Source organism: Vanessa cardui, chromosome 3 (genome assembly GCF_905220365.1).
Source record: "Vanessa cardui chromosome 3, ilVanCard2.1, whole genome shotgun sequence".
NCBI classification, from domain to species: Eukaryota; Metazoa; Arthropoda; class Insecta; order Lepidoptera; family Nymphalidae; genus Vanessa; species Vanessa cardui.
The window spans coordinates 9955042-9971280 of NC_061125.1; the positions used below are offsets into that span (position 1 = coordinate 9955042).

Below are 16239 nucleotides of genomic sequence, written 5' to 3' on the forward strand. Positions count from 1 at the left end.
CTATTTATATAATTGTGGACCTACCACTATCAGTCTGTTTGATCGAAAGTATTATCAAATATTATGAACAATGGTAATCACATTTATATACATATAATACGCATACCTACAAAAAGTTATCATATTTTTGTACTAAACGCGGCCAAGATACATGAATTTGATAAAGCATAAGATTTTAACTTTGATTAAAAGCAAATTGTGGCTATTCGAAAATTATGACTTTTTTGAAGACTCGCTGTATTATTTGTTTTTGAAATGGCTAAAAAGTATATAGGTAAATCGTACAATTTTGTATTCGACCATTTATTAAAACATTTCAAATGAATATTGACGAACGCAACAACTAAATTTAATCTAAAGACCAAAAAATAATAAGAAATTCATCAAGACGAATGCCCATTTTTTACTTCGTCTGACCGATGACGTCACTTCCTTGACACGTCAGTCAGTTTTCGTTCAACAATGTATTATTTCCTATCGCTAGTTATCTTCATAACCTGTTATACTTAACAAACTTGTCAAACATTAAGAAAATGTTTTCTTATTGTTTGACAGTTCAATATTAATTACGATTACTAAGTGTAAAAACGTAATATGTTTAGTTTATAAGTAGTATTACTATTGTTATCGCTTGAATAGTTTCCTTGCAGTATATTAGCAGACCCAATAAAAGCTTAGTGGTACGTTACGTACACATAGAAGCAAAGGATTCAACGCCAGTACACAATGATACTAAACTTATCCGCAAAGCTACACGAATGCAGTTTGGGGAATTTCAACTTTACTATACACATATAATACGTGTATTACATACTTTATTATAAATGTTAAAATAAATGCGAGTTAAATTACTTACTATAACTTAAATTACATCCACAAATACACTAAGGATTATTTTAATTACTTTTGTTTCGTTATATATGCATATTAGTTTAATGACGATTTTGTATGGCTTAAAATGTATATATGAATCATTCGATTACTTTTAAACTTTGCTGAATAGTAGAACTCGTGAACGTTTTCAAATAAGTACAACCATATTATAAGACCAAATATATTTACGTGATCCATTTCAACAAATTGACAACCGCGAGAAAATTCGATAGCGGTGTGCTGACAGTTTAGAACTAGATTCATTGAGCACTATTGAACCATTTATTCATTTACTTTTGATTAATTTAACAAGGTTAAATTAAATTTGATGTTTCTACCGGTTCTGGAACCGGTTAAGAACGAGACGGAACAACCGGTAATAGGTAGATGGTTTCAATCAATTAAACCAATGAAATTCCATGAATATGTTTTACTATGCATGAAGATCATAAAGTATGCTTTCATTAAAACTATACTTTTTATTGATTATATTAGTAAGTAATTTTAATTTATTATTTGCCAAAAGTTTGTAAAGTATTTCATTATCGAACACCTTGCCAGAGTAAGGATGTATTTAGGTACTGGTTTTAAGAAGTTTCTTACGTTCTATTCAATGTTCTCACTGTTTCTATCAAAATAATCAATATTATTGTAGGTACATGCTATTGTTACAAATATACTGCGATGCTACTGTTAAATATTTTTACTTACGCTAAATTGCTAAACGCTTACGAATAACGTAAATTATTTATAAAAAAAAAGTACTTATATATAAGAATCACATTTCTATTGCAGTTAATATGTGTTGGATACAGAAGCCAATTAACGAACATGCTGTTGAAATGTAAGATGTTATTTTTTTTTTCTAATTCCCAAAAAACCGATTTGTATGTGACAAATAATACACATATCTACACACACTAATATTACAAATACAAAAGCTACTATATCCTTTATCTCTTCGATCTTAAACAGATTTTTATGAAATTTGGTTGGTTAAAATGGGGGTAAGGGTTTGAATAAGTGGAAAAATATATCGTTAAGGTTTTATAAATTATTAGTTATACCTAATCATAATTAACAAAATATGTAATTATTATGGCTGTAATTTGCACTTCACACTATATAGATAGATGAGGTTTTCATTGATGCCGCATTTCTTTCGTAGCAAATTTTCGTAGCATCACTAGTTAAGGTAAGTCATAACGAAACCCCGAGAGATTTGAGAGAGACCCGCAGAACGACAATCAAGAGTTTTTAAATTAACGTTTAACAATTTATAAGGCTTTTCAAAATTTCTATAAAATGAAGTTATAACATTTAATATAGAATATTTGACGTTTATGTAATATCATCTAAGTTTCCGTGATTAAGATGTTAATATTAATTAATGTTTCGTTCAGTGCCAAGTCTCTGGATGATAATTTCTATCCTATAGGTGTTTTAATAGTCTGTTCTTTTTTACATATATAGTGGATATATATAACTTTGTCTCATTAGCAGTTTTAATTAATTTATTTCAACAAATTCTTTCGCCTGCAATGCACCAAATAGTTTCAGCTCAGAATTCCTCATATTAATATTACACACATACCTTATTGAAGTACCTATATACGAGTATAGAGCATATACAATACTCGTATATACGAGTCAATGTTTTCGGTTACAAGGAATAATAATGAATTTGCTAAAAACTATATAGGTAAGTTATTGTGTATCTGGTTAGACACACTGATCATACCTTCTTTCACTAGACAGCAATTCTCAGTATTGTTGTGTTCAGTGTACCGATTAGAAGAGTGAGTGACCCAGTGTAACTAAACATACAAGAGACATAAACATCTTGTTCTCAAAGTTGGTTGGGACAATAGTATTATAAGAAATGGTTAATATTTACGCATCTGTCTACATTATTTTATAAAAAAAATTAATAATAATAATATAATAATCTTCTCTTTTCGATTTACTTATTTTGTAATTTTATAAACAGGAAGTCATTCACATTCCCCTCGGGATCTGCGACCTGGTTCGTTTCAAAGACTCAAAGAATTTCTCAAATATCCTTCAGGTTGTCTTTGAAAGATTTATTTTTAGAAATACTTTAAATTTGTTATATGAATTAAATATATTCGAGTAGTCTTATAAGAAATATATTTTAAGTGCTGTGGTAAATAAGTTATAATACGAAGTACTTACGTGGACCCAAATTGACTTATGTTTTTATTTTATTTTTATTCCTTATATTTATATTTATTTTATTTTATGCTTTTGAAGGAATTAATAATATTACATTTTTTCATTTACTCATTACGGTTTTTATAAAAATAAGGATGACAATAGCCTTAAAATTCGGGATAGATCCGACAACTAAGTACATATCGCTAGCTACGTCTTGAACCATTAATCTCGTGACTTTGTCGATGTGAAATTAATCAACAAAATGATTAGCAATACAGTGGTAATCTATACTTAATATATTACCCTTAATCTACCATCACGTTCAATGAGCATTTCGAAACTGGATGGTACATTACCCGAACTCAATCCCTGCCAAATTCGCTAAAACACAATTACGTGAAACCCAATTAGCCTAATGTACAAACATTATTTAAAGGTATATTCTCTGGTAATTACATCAGAATTTAAAATTGCCATACAAGTATAGAGATCGATATATCAACCGCATTTAATTGTTGAACATGTCAACATTCTTGTTGTGTGTTTGGTAACATGATATTTGATGCATACATACACCGTAATATTTGAATTTACAATATTTATATTTTGCATAATATTTTTACAAATTATGTGTATTTTTCTATATTAACACAATATTACTAGCCAACATTGAAATTCATCTCGTATTTCGATGTTGGCTACTAATATTGTGTTAAAACGAATCAACTGACTTAAACAGGTTTGAATATAATGCTGTCAAAAAATTATACAACTTCTCTACATCATTTAACATTTTACACTTTTACATGATCTATATTAATAATGTAATATAATATAAATGCTAAACTAACACTGTCTGTCTTTTCGACAATATGTCAGTCTGTTTCTTCACTTCGTAACCACTAAATGAAATTTTATTATAAAGCGAGCTTGAACCCCGAAGTAAAACATAGGCATTTTTAAGAAAAATCTAATGATCTAATGACCAATGTCAACAAGTAATGCACTATATACCTATCCTATGGACTGGAAATATAAAGTATTATGTCCAAGTCTAAGGCATCTTTACATCGCACGGCAAACTGTTAAATAATGAGCCATACATTTACTATAATTGCATAGACCTACAGGTGTTTGGCTTAGTCAGAGGTTTTGTTGTATATGGTTTCCGAACTGTGTTATCAGAATAAAGGCAACTATTTAAAATTCAACTAATAATTTTAAGCAATATTGTTGTGTATTAAATAATTTTTGTAAGTTGGATTCTATTATAAATGTCAATGAATGTTGCCATAGTAATTAATTTCTTATTTAAAATAATAAATTCCAAATTCAAAATTCATTTATTTAAGTGTATATATTCCCATTCCCTTCCCATTGAATTTGTGAAAATTGTCTTAATTAATTTTCATAAACCATTAGACACGATTTATGTTCAAGTCCCATTTTAAATAGTGGTGGAAGCAAAACCGAAACTAATTAACATCCGCCACTGAGCTTCGTCATTGAGTTGTACTTAAACTCGTTTCGCGTTTTAAATATCATAATTAATAAGCGTTTAGTTTAAAAATTACACTTCACTAGATAAATTGAACCTACATTTTTTTTTTAAATATAGAACACTTTCCACGTTCTATTTCTGATTAAATATATTTTTTAGCACCTTATAATTGCACACATACTGTATACTGTATGTACTGTGTGTGTGTGTGTGTGTGTGTGAGAGTGTATTTTATTTATAAAATATCCGAGTTTAAACTAAGCTAAGTTAAACTAAGTTTTATCTAAGCTATTGTAAACACGTTGCGCTACAGTTTAGATTCGACGATGATAAGAGATTTGTAACACCTACTGTTATGCACCTGTTAACGAGTTTAAATTACACCCCTAACAGACTGTATGTATACTGTTATTATCTCCTCTAGTATATCCGAAATAAATATAAAACCTCGTTTGTGTATATTTTTGTTTCTCTAAATATTCTGTGTTGTTGTCGACATAATAAAATATAACTTTTTTTATAAAATTCTATTTTTGAAAAGCCTTTTATTCGACCTATTCTATTTTTATTGCAGATATATTACCTTCAATTTTCCCTCAAACCCAAAATACAATGGAGATGAAACTTTCGAATGTATTAATTCTTTTAAAATAGTTGAAGTGAAGAGTCATCTAGCTATACCCTAGAGCCTAACGAAGCAGCGAATACACAATGCGGATTTAGGTAAAGGTCGTATTATAAAGCTATATCGCGCTTTCGTTTAAAACGGTGATTGGAATGTACATTTGCCTCTGCCTTAACAATTATCAGAGGATTCGATTATTGATTTTAAATTCGAAATTCAAATAATCACAATTCATTTGAATGATGAAACAAACAACGAATGCATACTTATATAACACATTCCTGTGGCCTTAACAAATATCTATTTCGCCCTAACCACTAACATAATTACTAATATTTGAATGAAATAAGAGTAACCACGCCATCAAATCAAATTAATCTACGGAATCGCCCTGGCTTCGCACGGGTGCAATGTGTAAATTAAACGCAAAAAAATTTAAGATATCACTTTAAAAGTTCTAAAATTATCAGTGTTTCGAAATCGTTTGCGTAATTTTAAAGATCTAAGCACACAATATAGGAACAGACAGCGACTGCGATATATACAGATAGCGACAGTAAGCGACTTTGTTTTATACAATGTAATGTAATATGTAATAAAAATGATGATGATGATGATAAACGACAAATGAAGGTAAACATGTTACCACAACTTTGTGTTCCATAGCTTAATATCGCACTGTATAGCATGCATTCGCTTTTATTCACTCTGCTTCTTCAATATGTGGCCTGAATGGTGTGGAGGTCACGATTAAACTTGAATGTTTAATCGCGACATTTGTATGAGCACCCCAGAGGTATTTTATGTGGGATTGTAGCTTTTAATGAGAATGCATTTAAGCGCTAAATACGTTTTCCGTAATGCATGGCATTATTATTTTTTAAATAAAAAATATTTTACGGTTTAATATTGTCATAATACAACTGCATTATCTTGTGATAATTATTATAAAGGTACTCTGAAGTAATGTAAACACAATACATTTAGGAAAGTTTATATTTGTAAAAATAATTTAAATACAGACATATTTTCATTCGTTTTTAAACACTATTATTTTTTATACTCGAATATTCGTGTAATTATTGTAATTTGTAATTTTCTAAGAGAAAATTTCTTAAAGACAATCTCTTTAAAAGACTTTCGTTCCGTTTAATATTTATCTCGCAGTATTTTTTGCTCGGGCATTTTTAAAATATAAGCAAGCAAACATTTTTGGACTAAACCGAAACCCAGATTGGTAACGTTGCGAAAAAGCACTTTTTAAAACTATTAAATTTGAATTTTTTCTTGTTCCCGCCAAATCGTATGACATTTTTTATATCCATCTTTTTTTTAAATATATGTTCTTACTATAAACTCGTTAATACCTCCTTTTTTAATACCTCTTTTATATACCTACAAACAATTTATTAAAAAGTTGTTTTTAAAACAATTTTCAAAAATTGCAAGCTTATTTTATAATATATTTTGCTTATCTGTATGTAACAGGCGTAACATCCGCAACGTTGAGTGCTGTAGAAGTTTTGTAACAGAGTAAAAATATACTAGAACTAGACCTTATTTCCCAGTGTAGTATTTAATGGTAGTTTTAGTTTTCATCTCGTGTACGTACTTTCCTAGAACTAAAATTTAAATGAGAAATTCTAAGCGATCTTGTGCGATGTCTTCACACATATTGAATAAGGATCATGTTAATGCTCGTAAGTCTTACCGAACATAAACGCCATTTTGATTACGTTATTTCAAGTTTCATATTTAGTTATGGGCCTTTCAAAGATGACGCTATAATATACATATATTAAATAATTATAATCAATTTATATATTTATTAGGTAACAACATTTGGTTTTAAAATTGTATAAATTAAACTTTCAGCATAGTAGTATTATTATTAGTATTCATTTGTTTATTTCCAGGATAGTCTAAAGAAAATTACCCAGTTTTTTAAATGGAAGATTTAATGTCGTTGCTCAGAAAACTATTTGAATGGTATTGTTAAGTCAAATAGCTAGGCTTTTATTTGAATGCTAATTATGTTATCTGGTACATTTACATAAATAGGTTACTTAATTTTTTTGGTATTACATTGTTATTATTATAATTAATAATAAACAGTAGAAAATATATGTTTAACAGTTATATTCGAATTCCGAATTCAGCGACCACTAGTTTCTTTAAAACACTTTTTATCAGGTTATATAAAAATAGAATATATAAAACTAAGAAAATATGAAGAAAAAAACACGGACCGAGGTTTGCCTAACAAGCCACGACTTGTGACCGGCACACACTTGACCGCTTTAATTATTTCCGTTGTAGCTTTGTAGCGCTCCAAGTGCTTGTGTGTTTTGCTTGAATGTTGTTTAATCTGTGGAAGAAACATTGAATTCTATTTCTTTAGTCTATAAGCAATAAACAATATTTCATATTAATGATTGGTTGCGCTAACAGGATGTTAAGTTACTGCGGTTGCGAAGTGCAATGGAAGTTAATAGTTCCTTTTAATTGTCACCTAGAGGTGTGAGAATAAAGAGTACCTACTCCCTTTGATGTTCACACTGGCTTGTATATGTGATATATTATTATGCTATACGGCTAAACTTTTAAATTAAAAAACAATGCACGAAACATTAATAGAGGTCTTACGAAAATAAAAACACAATAACAAAATTTTGATATGAATGTCGAAGCTATTATATTTTGGCATAAATTTCAAGATTTGCATAGTAATTTGCCATAAAATAAACAATCTGCTTCAACCAGAGCTTGTTATGCAGATGTTTTACTTTAAGATTCCTAGATGACATAATTGAAATTAATATAGGTACACTTTACATAATCGTTTTTATTTACCTTTTTCATAAAATATCAAATTTCTTAAATACAATTCATTACAAATTAGTTACATACAGTTTTGCCATGGTATATCATAAAATAAAAATTATTAATAAAAAAATATGTTAGTAACAATAATTGAGAAATTCCTTATAACATTATTAACAGCTGTTAGCCCTATAGAAAATACATTTTTTAAAAAACAATTCAAAAGTTTTACGGTTCCTTCGTTGTAGATGGCCAGTTGTATCATCGCTATAGCGTATATAATATGCATGAACCAAAAACTCCCTTGCCACTCAAACTCGCCGAATCTTCGGCGTTTCGACGGCGTGCGTATACTTAATTCAGTATACGGCCAATTCAAACAAGCGGTGCGTAATAACTTGAAAAATATTGTCTTCTTAATTTAAAATTTCTAAAAGATTACGTAATATTTGTATTAATAATAAATTAAGATTACGCGTTCTATGGAATATACTGCACTAGCTCAAACCGTGGCTTTGCCCGAGCGTAATTAATAAAACCCAAATATCCCACCCCCGTTTCACCCTAAGGGGAAAAGAGATATGTAAAATTCGTTCTTAGCGGATTTCAAGACCCTATAAGATACCTTCCAAATTACAAGTTTGTAGGTGATACAATTTTTTGATATTATGTGATTAATCAATGTGATCATCAAATTAATATAAAAGCATAAATTATTATAATAATAGCCAATTCTGTCCATATATTAGTATTGTAATATTATAAGCTATATCTGATGCTGAGACATATGATATATATGATATGTCACACATAATATAATAATGCTATCTAGTTTAAATATTAAGATGTTATGTGGCAGTGTATATATCATACAACTATACTATATACAATGTAAGTCGTTGTCAATATTTAAATAATGAACTTATCTCGCCTTCTAATACTCAATCATGGCGGAAAAAAAGAGAGAAAATCGAATTGATTAAGAGTTCTTCTATGTGAAACCAAATATAAGAAAAAGACCAAGCACTTAATTTCTTTCTGGTTCTTCTCATTTAGACCTATATTCCGTAGCAGGGGTAGCTTTACATTTTTAACCATTTAATCTTACGATTACTTGCAATTTACTTCAAGTACTTGCTGAAGTGAAAAATATTTTACTAATTTTGATTTAAATGACACATAAACCACAAACATTATTGAAAGCTACTATCTCTATAAATTATATTTTAGTTTTGTTAATACATAAATACCACATCCAAGCTATGTACGTATAATAATTTCTGGTCTCTATCTCACAGATGATAAATGTTTTAACTAAATTAAGGTAAACATCTGCATTGCGACTCATCACAATGCCTTGATACACACAGACTTGCTCTCCATTTCGACCTTTAGGGTAACGCATTAAATTATGCTATAACTACATAATTTGTAGTATTGTAATAGGCGGAAAAAATACATACATTAATAATGATATTGTATAAATTTAATAGTGAAAGGTAACTAATAATAATATTTATGAATACTTTACAGAAATGTAATCAAGGCCTAGGGCAAATTTATATTGTACAAAAAAGTGGAGAAGTGTTATGTATTAATGTTAATATTTTTAATTTCGGAAAATGCGTTGGCAATTTTTTTTCTGTACCCTACTTAAAAATATATTCATAGAATATTAATGATAAAGAATTGTATGTTCTCTTTTTGAAGTATGAAAACAATTTCAAATATTTAAATATTTAAAAAATTGACCAAATCAAGCCTTTATTTTTGGTTAAATGTATATATATGTATATACAGGTAAATGTATACAACCTATTTAAATGTTTTCTCTTCTGGTTGGTTTTATCTTACATTTAAAATAGTAATTTTAACATATATTACAACATAACTAAAATGATGAAGTAAGTAATAAGTATGTATAATTGTTATATACTCTTGAATACTTAAGGTTTTGCGTATTTTAACCGAACAAAGAGACTTACTCTGTACATATTTGCGCAAATTTTTTGTATAGTTTCACGCGACTGTAGGTTAATATTGCCTTTCTTTTAAGCGTTATAGTTTTGAATTAAAACTATGTATCACCATCCGCATTGCTGACCAACACCACATTTAATTATAGTATAAATAAATACATTCAACTGTGGAGTGAAATGCTAAACAAACAGTTAATAAAACCATGTTAATATTATTGTAAATAATGCATTATTGGATAATTTTATAAGTGACTTAATGAAGGTAATAAATTAACACATAGCCTTTTCCAATGGAAGTAGGAAAAAAGATAAACAATCCTTAAATTTACGTATTTCATGCGATTCCCTTATATTTTGCACTACTAAAAGTTTATGATAAATATGTCTTTATTTATAATATAACACACTTATACATATTTCCACTTTAATTTTACTTTCAAAGCGGATAACAGTGTCGTCGACGTTCTAAACGCTATTTTTTCGGAAATCCATAGAGAATATCATAGATTAATCAAGCTCTCAACCAATGATATCTCATCAATTTGATGTCAAATATTGTTCATATGGCTTTTTATCTGTTATGGTTGAAAAAGTAGAATTATAGATAGAATTTCTTAAATGTTCTAAAGACAGTAACAAGGTTATCCATATAAAATACTAGTCGTTTACCGTTTACTGTCGACTTTACTCTAGAACAATTTTCATAACTTATATTCTAACATTGCAATTTTGTAATTGCAAATTTAAATCTTATTATAAAACACAGTGTGACGAAAATCATTTAATCGTTATTCCAGTACATAACGTGTGATGACAGGTGAGATCTTTTTCTTTTAAGAATAAAAATGAGTGTTTATTACTCTAGGAGTAAAGTATTCCGTGACGTGTAATATACAAAAACAGATGCGAATATGTGTTATGTAATAAGTAAATTGTCGATTTTATCGTTATATCTTACCGTTTCACGCGCTCATATCACTCGGAAAGCTTAACTTCGGACCCGCACATTTATATAGTTTATTGTAGGCTTTGGTTTTCATGAGAGGTGAAATCTTAATATCATAGCCTCATCAGAACAAAATATCACCAACACTTAATCTCTCCGAAAATAACATGACCTTATAACTGTTTTATTATACATTTATGAATGACTGCAACAATTGTGCGTATTGTAAGTGCTATTTTCGCGTGACGCGGCTCATTCATGTTTGTAGATGTTCGTAGCATATTTGTGTCACGATTAATGGATCTCCTTCGCGCCAACGTATGTCAGACGACTGCGGAAGATCACAACTTAAATATTTTTATTAATAATTACAGAGTATTTCCGTAACTACCCACAGAGTATTTATTTTATTACACAAAACGCGTATATTTAATTATGACGGTATTGGCATTGGTGTTGTTTATTTGTGTGATTATATCGTTTGACTAATTTGCTTTTATACATAAAACACTTGTTTTAATTTTAAATGTGGATGCAATTACTTTATTACTATCTTGCAAGCGAGATTAAATGTACACATTCAATGTTAATCAAACAAGAATACATACTACATACAATAAATACTATCAATACCACGTATACAAATGTACATATATATATGTGGCAAAAATCTTGAATAAATCAAGCAACGTTATAAAGAGAAATAGTATATTTAAGATTATAAGTCAATTATGACTTTATTCCATTTACATTTAGTCTATCATTTTAATACTTTCATTACATAGTAAAAAAGTCGCTTACTACTGTCTGTCCCTATGTATGCTAAGATCTTTAAAATTACATAACGAATTTTGATCTGGTTTTTTTATAGTATTTAGAAACACTGATAATTTTAGAGGTTTAAAGTGATGTCGAAAATAAACACAACTTTTATATGCTTCCATTTCAAACGCTTACTGAAACCTATGAGACAGATCAAAATAATGTACTGCAGTATTGGACACCTTAAAAAGGTCCGCGATGGTATATGTCTATCTCTTAGGGATAACTCACAGTAACCATTTTTATCCTTTATCAGCACTCGTGCGAAACCGAGGCGGTTCGCTAGTTTATTTTTTTAGATATATTATATTTAATTTCTAGGTGGACTACTATTTCTTTTTATTGACAACTTTTACTCTTTATTATAACTTTAATATATGCTGCGTATTAAAAAAAAAAAAAAATTGTATTAAAAAAAATAACGATTCAAACTTACAATTTACTACTTATGTTTGGTATCATTTTAAATAAGATAAAAGACATTTTTCATATTTAAAACTGTTACGAGACATAAAGAAAATGAATCGCGAACGAGCTGGCACGGAGAAACGGCGAATAAAAAACGTTCCTTAAGTGATTCTTAGTTAGGTTTTGTTCTCTCCAGATAAAAAAATTAAACAGTGAAAGGAATCAAATATCCAAGAATAATATAATAGAAGATTAAATCATTTATTTTGAACTATTAAACTAGAAATAAGATCTGAAGAAGTGTTTAATAAATAAAACATTCCAAATAAGAAGATCGATAACGATTTTTTTTTATTGTTATAGTTGTAACATCTTAATCTCGATGTTTGAATAATCTTGCTTTGCACTTGGCGTTATCAAATTGTTTTGTATTATATGCAACTAGTACATGAAATTTGCTTAATAGTTAATTTAAAGCAGGAGAGACTGCGAGGCGAAATTATTATATAATACTGTTAGTATTGTACAATACAACAGTATTATTATATAATACTGTTGTTGTTTGTTCTGGTATTAGTTATATGTATATTAATTTAGTAGTTATTTTAGTGAAGCGTTTAAAAGAAACATCTAATTTATTACCTAGTGCTGTTGTTCTATGTACTATATTCTGTAATATATTCTAGACAAATCATTGTCTTTATATCAAATTCCAGAGCCAGATATAGGTATAAGTAAATATTGAAGTAAATATTTTATCACTTCAACACATTATACACACAATTAATAATGCGATTCGATTTTTTGTTCTGACAATACGAAGGCACTATTTATTTATTAATATTTTCGAAAATATACAGTTTCTTGTACTTTTAAAATATATTAAAGTTATTAATTTCGGGATATTTACCATGTTATTTTTTTTCGGTGGAGCTCGATATGTCGCCATTATCTACGAATGTCTTGTTCACGTGAGTCTCGTGAATGGTAAATATCCCGAAATTAATAACTTTAATAATAAATATAACCATGTTAATTTAAAATTTGAAAATATATCCTAAAATAATTGAGATCGCGTCTTAATATTTCTGTAAAGTATTTTAAAAAATACTAAAAGTAATTGATGTACTTTATCAATATCAGGCTCATACTACGAACTAACTAATACTTAAATTAACTCACTTAATTCAACTGAAACTGTGATTTACGCTTAATAGTATCTACTATCTCTCTGTTAGGTAGGTTAACTCTTAAAACTATATACTACTGTATTACACTACATTAATTTATGCTTAAAATAATTCCGATTAAACATATTCGAACAAGACAGCATTTTCATATAACTGCGTTAATAGAAGTATATAAATTATATTCATGATCATTTAATGTTTCTTAAGGATATAAATAGTGTATATTATAACCTAAACGATTGAACGCGTGAAAGAAAAGGTTTCTCTTCAAGTTATTGATGGAAATCGATGATACCAGAATGTATATAAATTTTGAAGTTAATTTATTTTTAACTATACAACATATTATTTTTTTAATTATACAAAAAATATTTATCTTTCATAATAAACAAATTGAACTCAAAATTAATAGCATATAATACGAATTAATTTTTAATTGTTTCTCACAAGATCATTGTCTTTCTTTGATAAATATTTTGGATAGATTTATAAAAGAACTTTTTTCGTTAACATTTAATAGTTTAAATATTTTATTTGAATTATGTTAAAAGTTTATAGAATTAAAAAGTAGTCCATCAAAAAAAACACTAAACTACTAAATGGTTACTAGTTCAGAAGTTACGTGCTCATAGTTTTTCAAGAAAAGAAGGTTAGAGTTACAGGGTAAAAATCTAATATTCTAGAAAGCACGTAGGAGCACTTTCGAGTCGTATTTTTACAAGATCAAATTAACTGTAAAGCCACTACTACAAATTCTATAGAAACGAGTCGCTACGAAACGCAATAGTTACTTATTTTAAATGTTTTTTATACCATCGTAAATAAATAACTTAACAACTTAAATTAATCTTAATATTACTACTACTCTTAACATTCTTTAACGAAACAGTAATATAGATACGTTAATTGGCTATACATAAAAAAAATACAACAACTAAAAAAAAGGTACCACTTATTTTCATGGAAACAATATTTGAATATTCCAAATTCAAATATTGACATAAATAAAAAAACAGCATTACAAAATATAAGTTTAATTAATTAACAAAAATTGTGACCGTTTTTTAATCAAACTGCAAACGGGAGTATAATTGACACTTGCGATCACACTTTAGTAGTTAACAACTCTTTTCCCAGTATAATTGCAATTAGTTAATTTTTGGCAATTTCACTAAGACTAATTATTAAAGTTGCTCTATTTAGGGAAAGTAATCATAAGGATATTTTAGTGAGATTGCAGTGAGAACCTATTCCGTGAAGCACGTTTATTAACGTAATCGTTCATCGACGATCATTGAATGAATGAATGAACATTTTGTTTTGGCTTTGAATATGCACGCCGTAAAACTTAAAAAATTTACCTTGCAATTGACTTGATTGACCGGAAATTGACCGTTAATTGTATTCCCGAATGAAAACATGTCAATTAACTCGATGCGCTGTGATATTTTCAGCGTTTAAATGTTTTTTGTTTTAGTTTGACCAAAAGATAGATTTATATTTTAACTACATTGTTAAGGTGATTAAAGTGTCTTAATCTTATTTTACAATAATAATTTATTTATATATTTAATAATATTGTGTTTAAAGATGGTTTTATTAAAAATTTTTAGTTAACAATTTCATTTAAAAATTAATAATTGAAAGAGTAAACTAAAATGTACTGTTTATAACTACATATAAGGTAATAATTCTATGTTTAAAATGTAATAGTTTTTAACTACGATAGAAAATTATATTTTTATTAATATTTACGAAAAAAAAGTATCTACTGAATTAAATACTATTAAATATTTTTAATAAAAAAATTATTTTTAATAATTATTTTTAATAAATAATTTATTAATAATCGTAATAATGACGTTTAAATTAATCTTCACTTGAGTGAAACTCGAATAAATAATAAACAGTTCATAAAAAATGCACATTTTTTATCTGTGACCCAGTTATGTTTCGAACATTTCGCTTTACCTCTGGGTCCGTTAACAATTAAAATGTAGCTAGGCTAAAAAATATTAACGAACAACCAAAAGAAATACTTGTTTTGCATTTTATATAAGATTTATTTTTAAAAACATGCCACTAATATTCAGTCAAAACAAATCCGAGTAAACATTTTTAGAATAGATTCATGTATACCAAAATAATAGTGAAAGGAATTTACCTATATGTCCAAGAAGTTTAAATGTAAAAACAGCGTAAACTTTTTTAAAGTTTTCCCGCCATTTAGCTTTATTGTGGCAGGAACTGTCAAACTTACCTGGTTGCTTCTCGGGTGTGGGTGGTTCCTGATGATGACCTCTCAGCAGCTGTAAAGCGAATTCGGTACCCACTTCCTCCGAGCGCGGACACGGTACATACGCGTACTGCTTCTTGGTCGGCGCCGGGACGGGCGCGACGCGATGCTTGCCGCGCTCGGCCATGCGGCGTCTGACGCTGTTACAGTACTTCAGTGCTACCAACTATTGAATACAAACTCCCTCGGCTCTAATACCAATATTCTAATACTGAATTTCTGTAGTCAAAAGACTTTTCTTTGTATTTAATATATTTTAATTACTTTTTTACTTCTTGTCTTCTTACACATTTCTATTATATTTCGTTATTCTTAAATAAAAACAATCTTCACTTCTAATACTTAACGCTTAAATAGATGTAGCAATAAGTAATAAATATATTATTTAGGACCTAATTCTATCTAATTCTATTAGATTTTATACGACTAAAATATAATAACATAAATATGTATACAATACAATTCTACAGATTTTAATAATATTATTACATTTGATCCCATAATTTCGGGGGATATTATTCCAAGTTGGCATCACGATCTGTGCCGCAGCTAGCGTGAGGCCTTATCGATAAAGCGCGCGCGGTGTTACTCTTAATTT

General features: G+C 28.4%; 1 protein-coding gene across 1 annotated transcript in view; it reads right to left on the reverse strand.

Annotated features, from left to right (window-relative positions):
- The window catches only part of LOC124543705, a 112546-nt gene extending 96778 nt beyond the window's left edge, over positions 1-15768 (reverse strand). The window contains exon 1 of the mRNA XM_047121977.1: positions 15606-15768. Within this exon, the coding sequence (XP_046977933.1) occupies positions 15606-15768 (163 nt within the window). The remainder of the gene's footprint in view (positions 1-15605) is intronic.
- Positions 15769-16239: the final 471 nt, after the last annotated feature.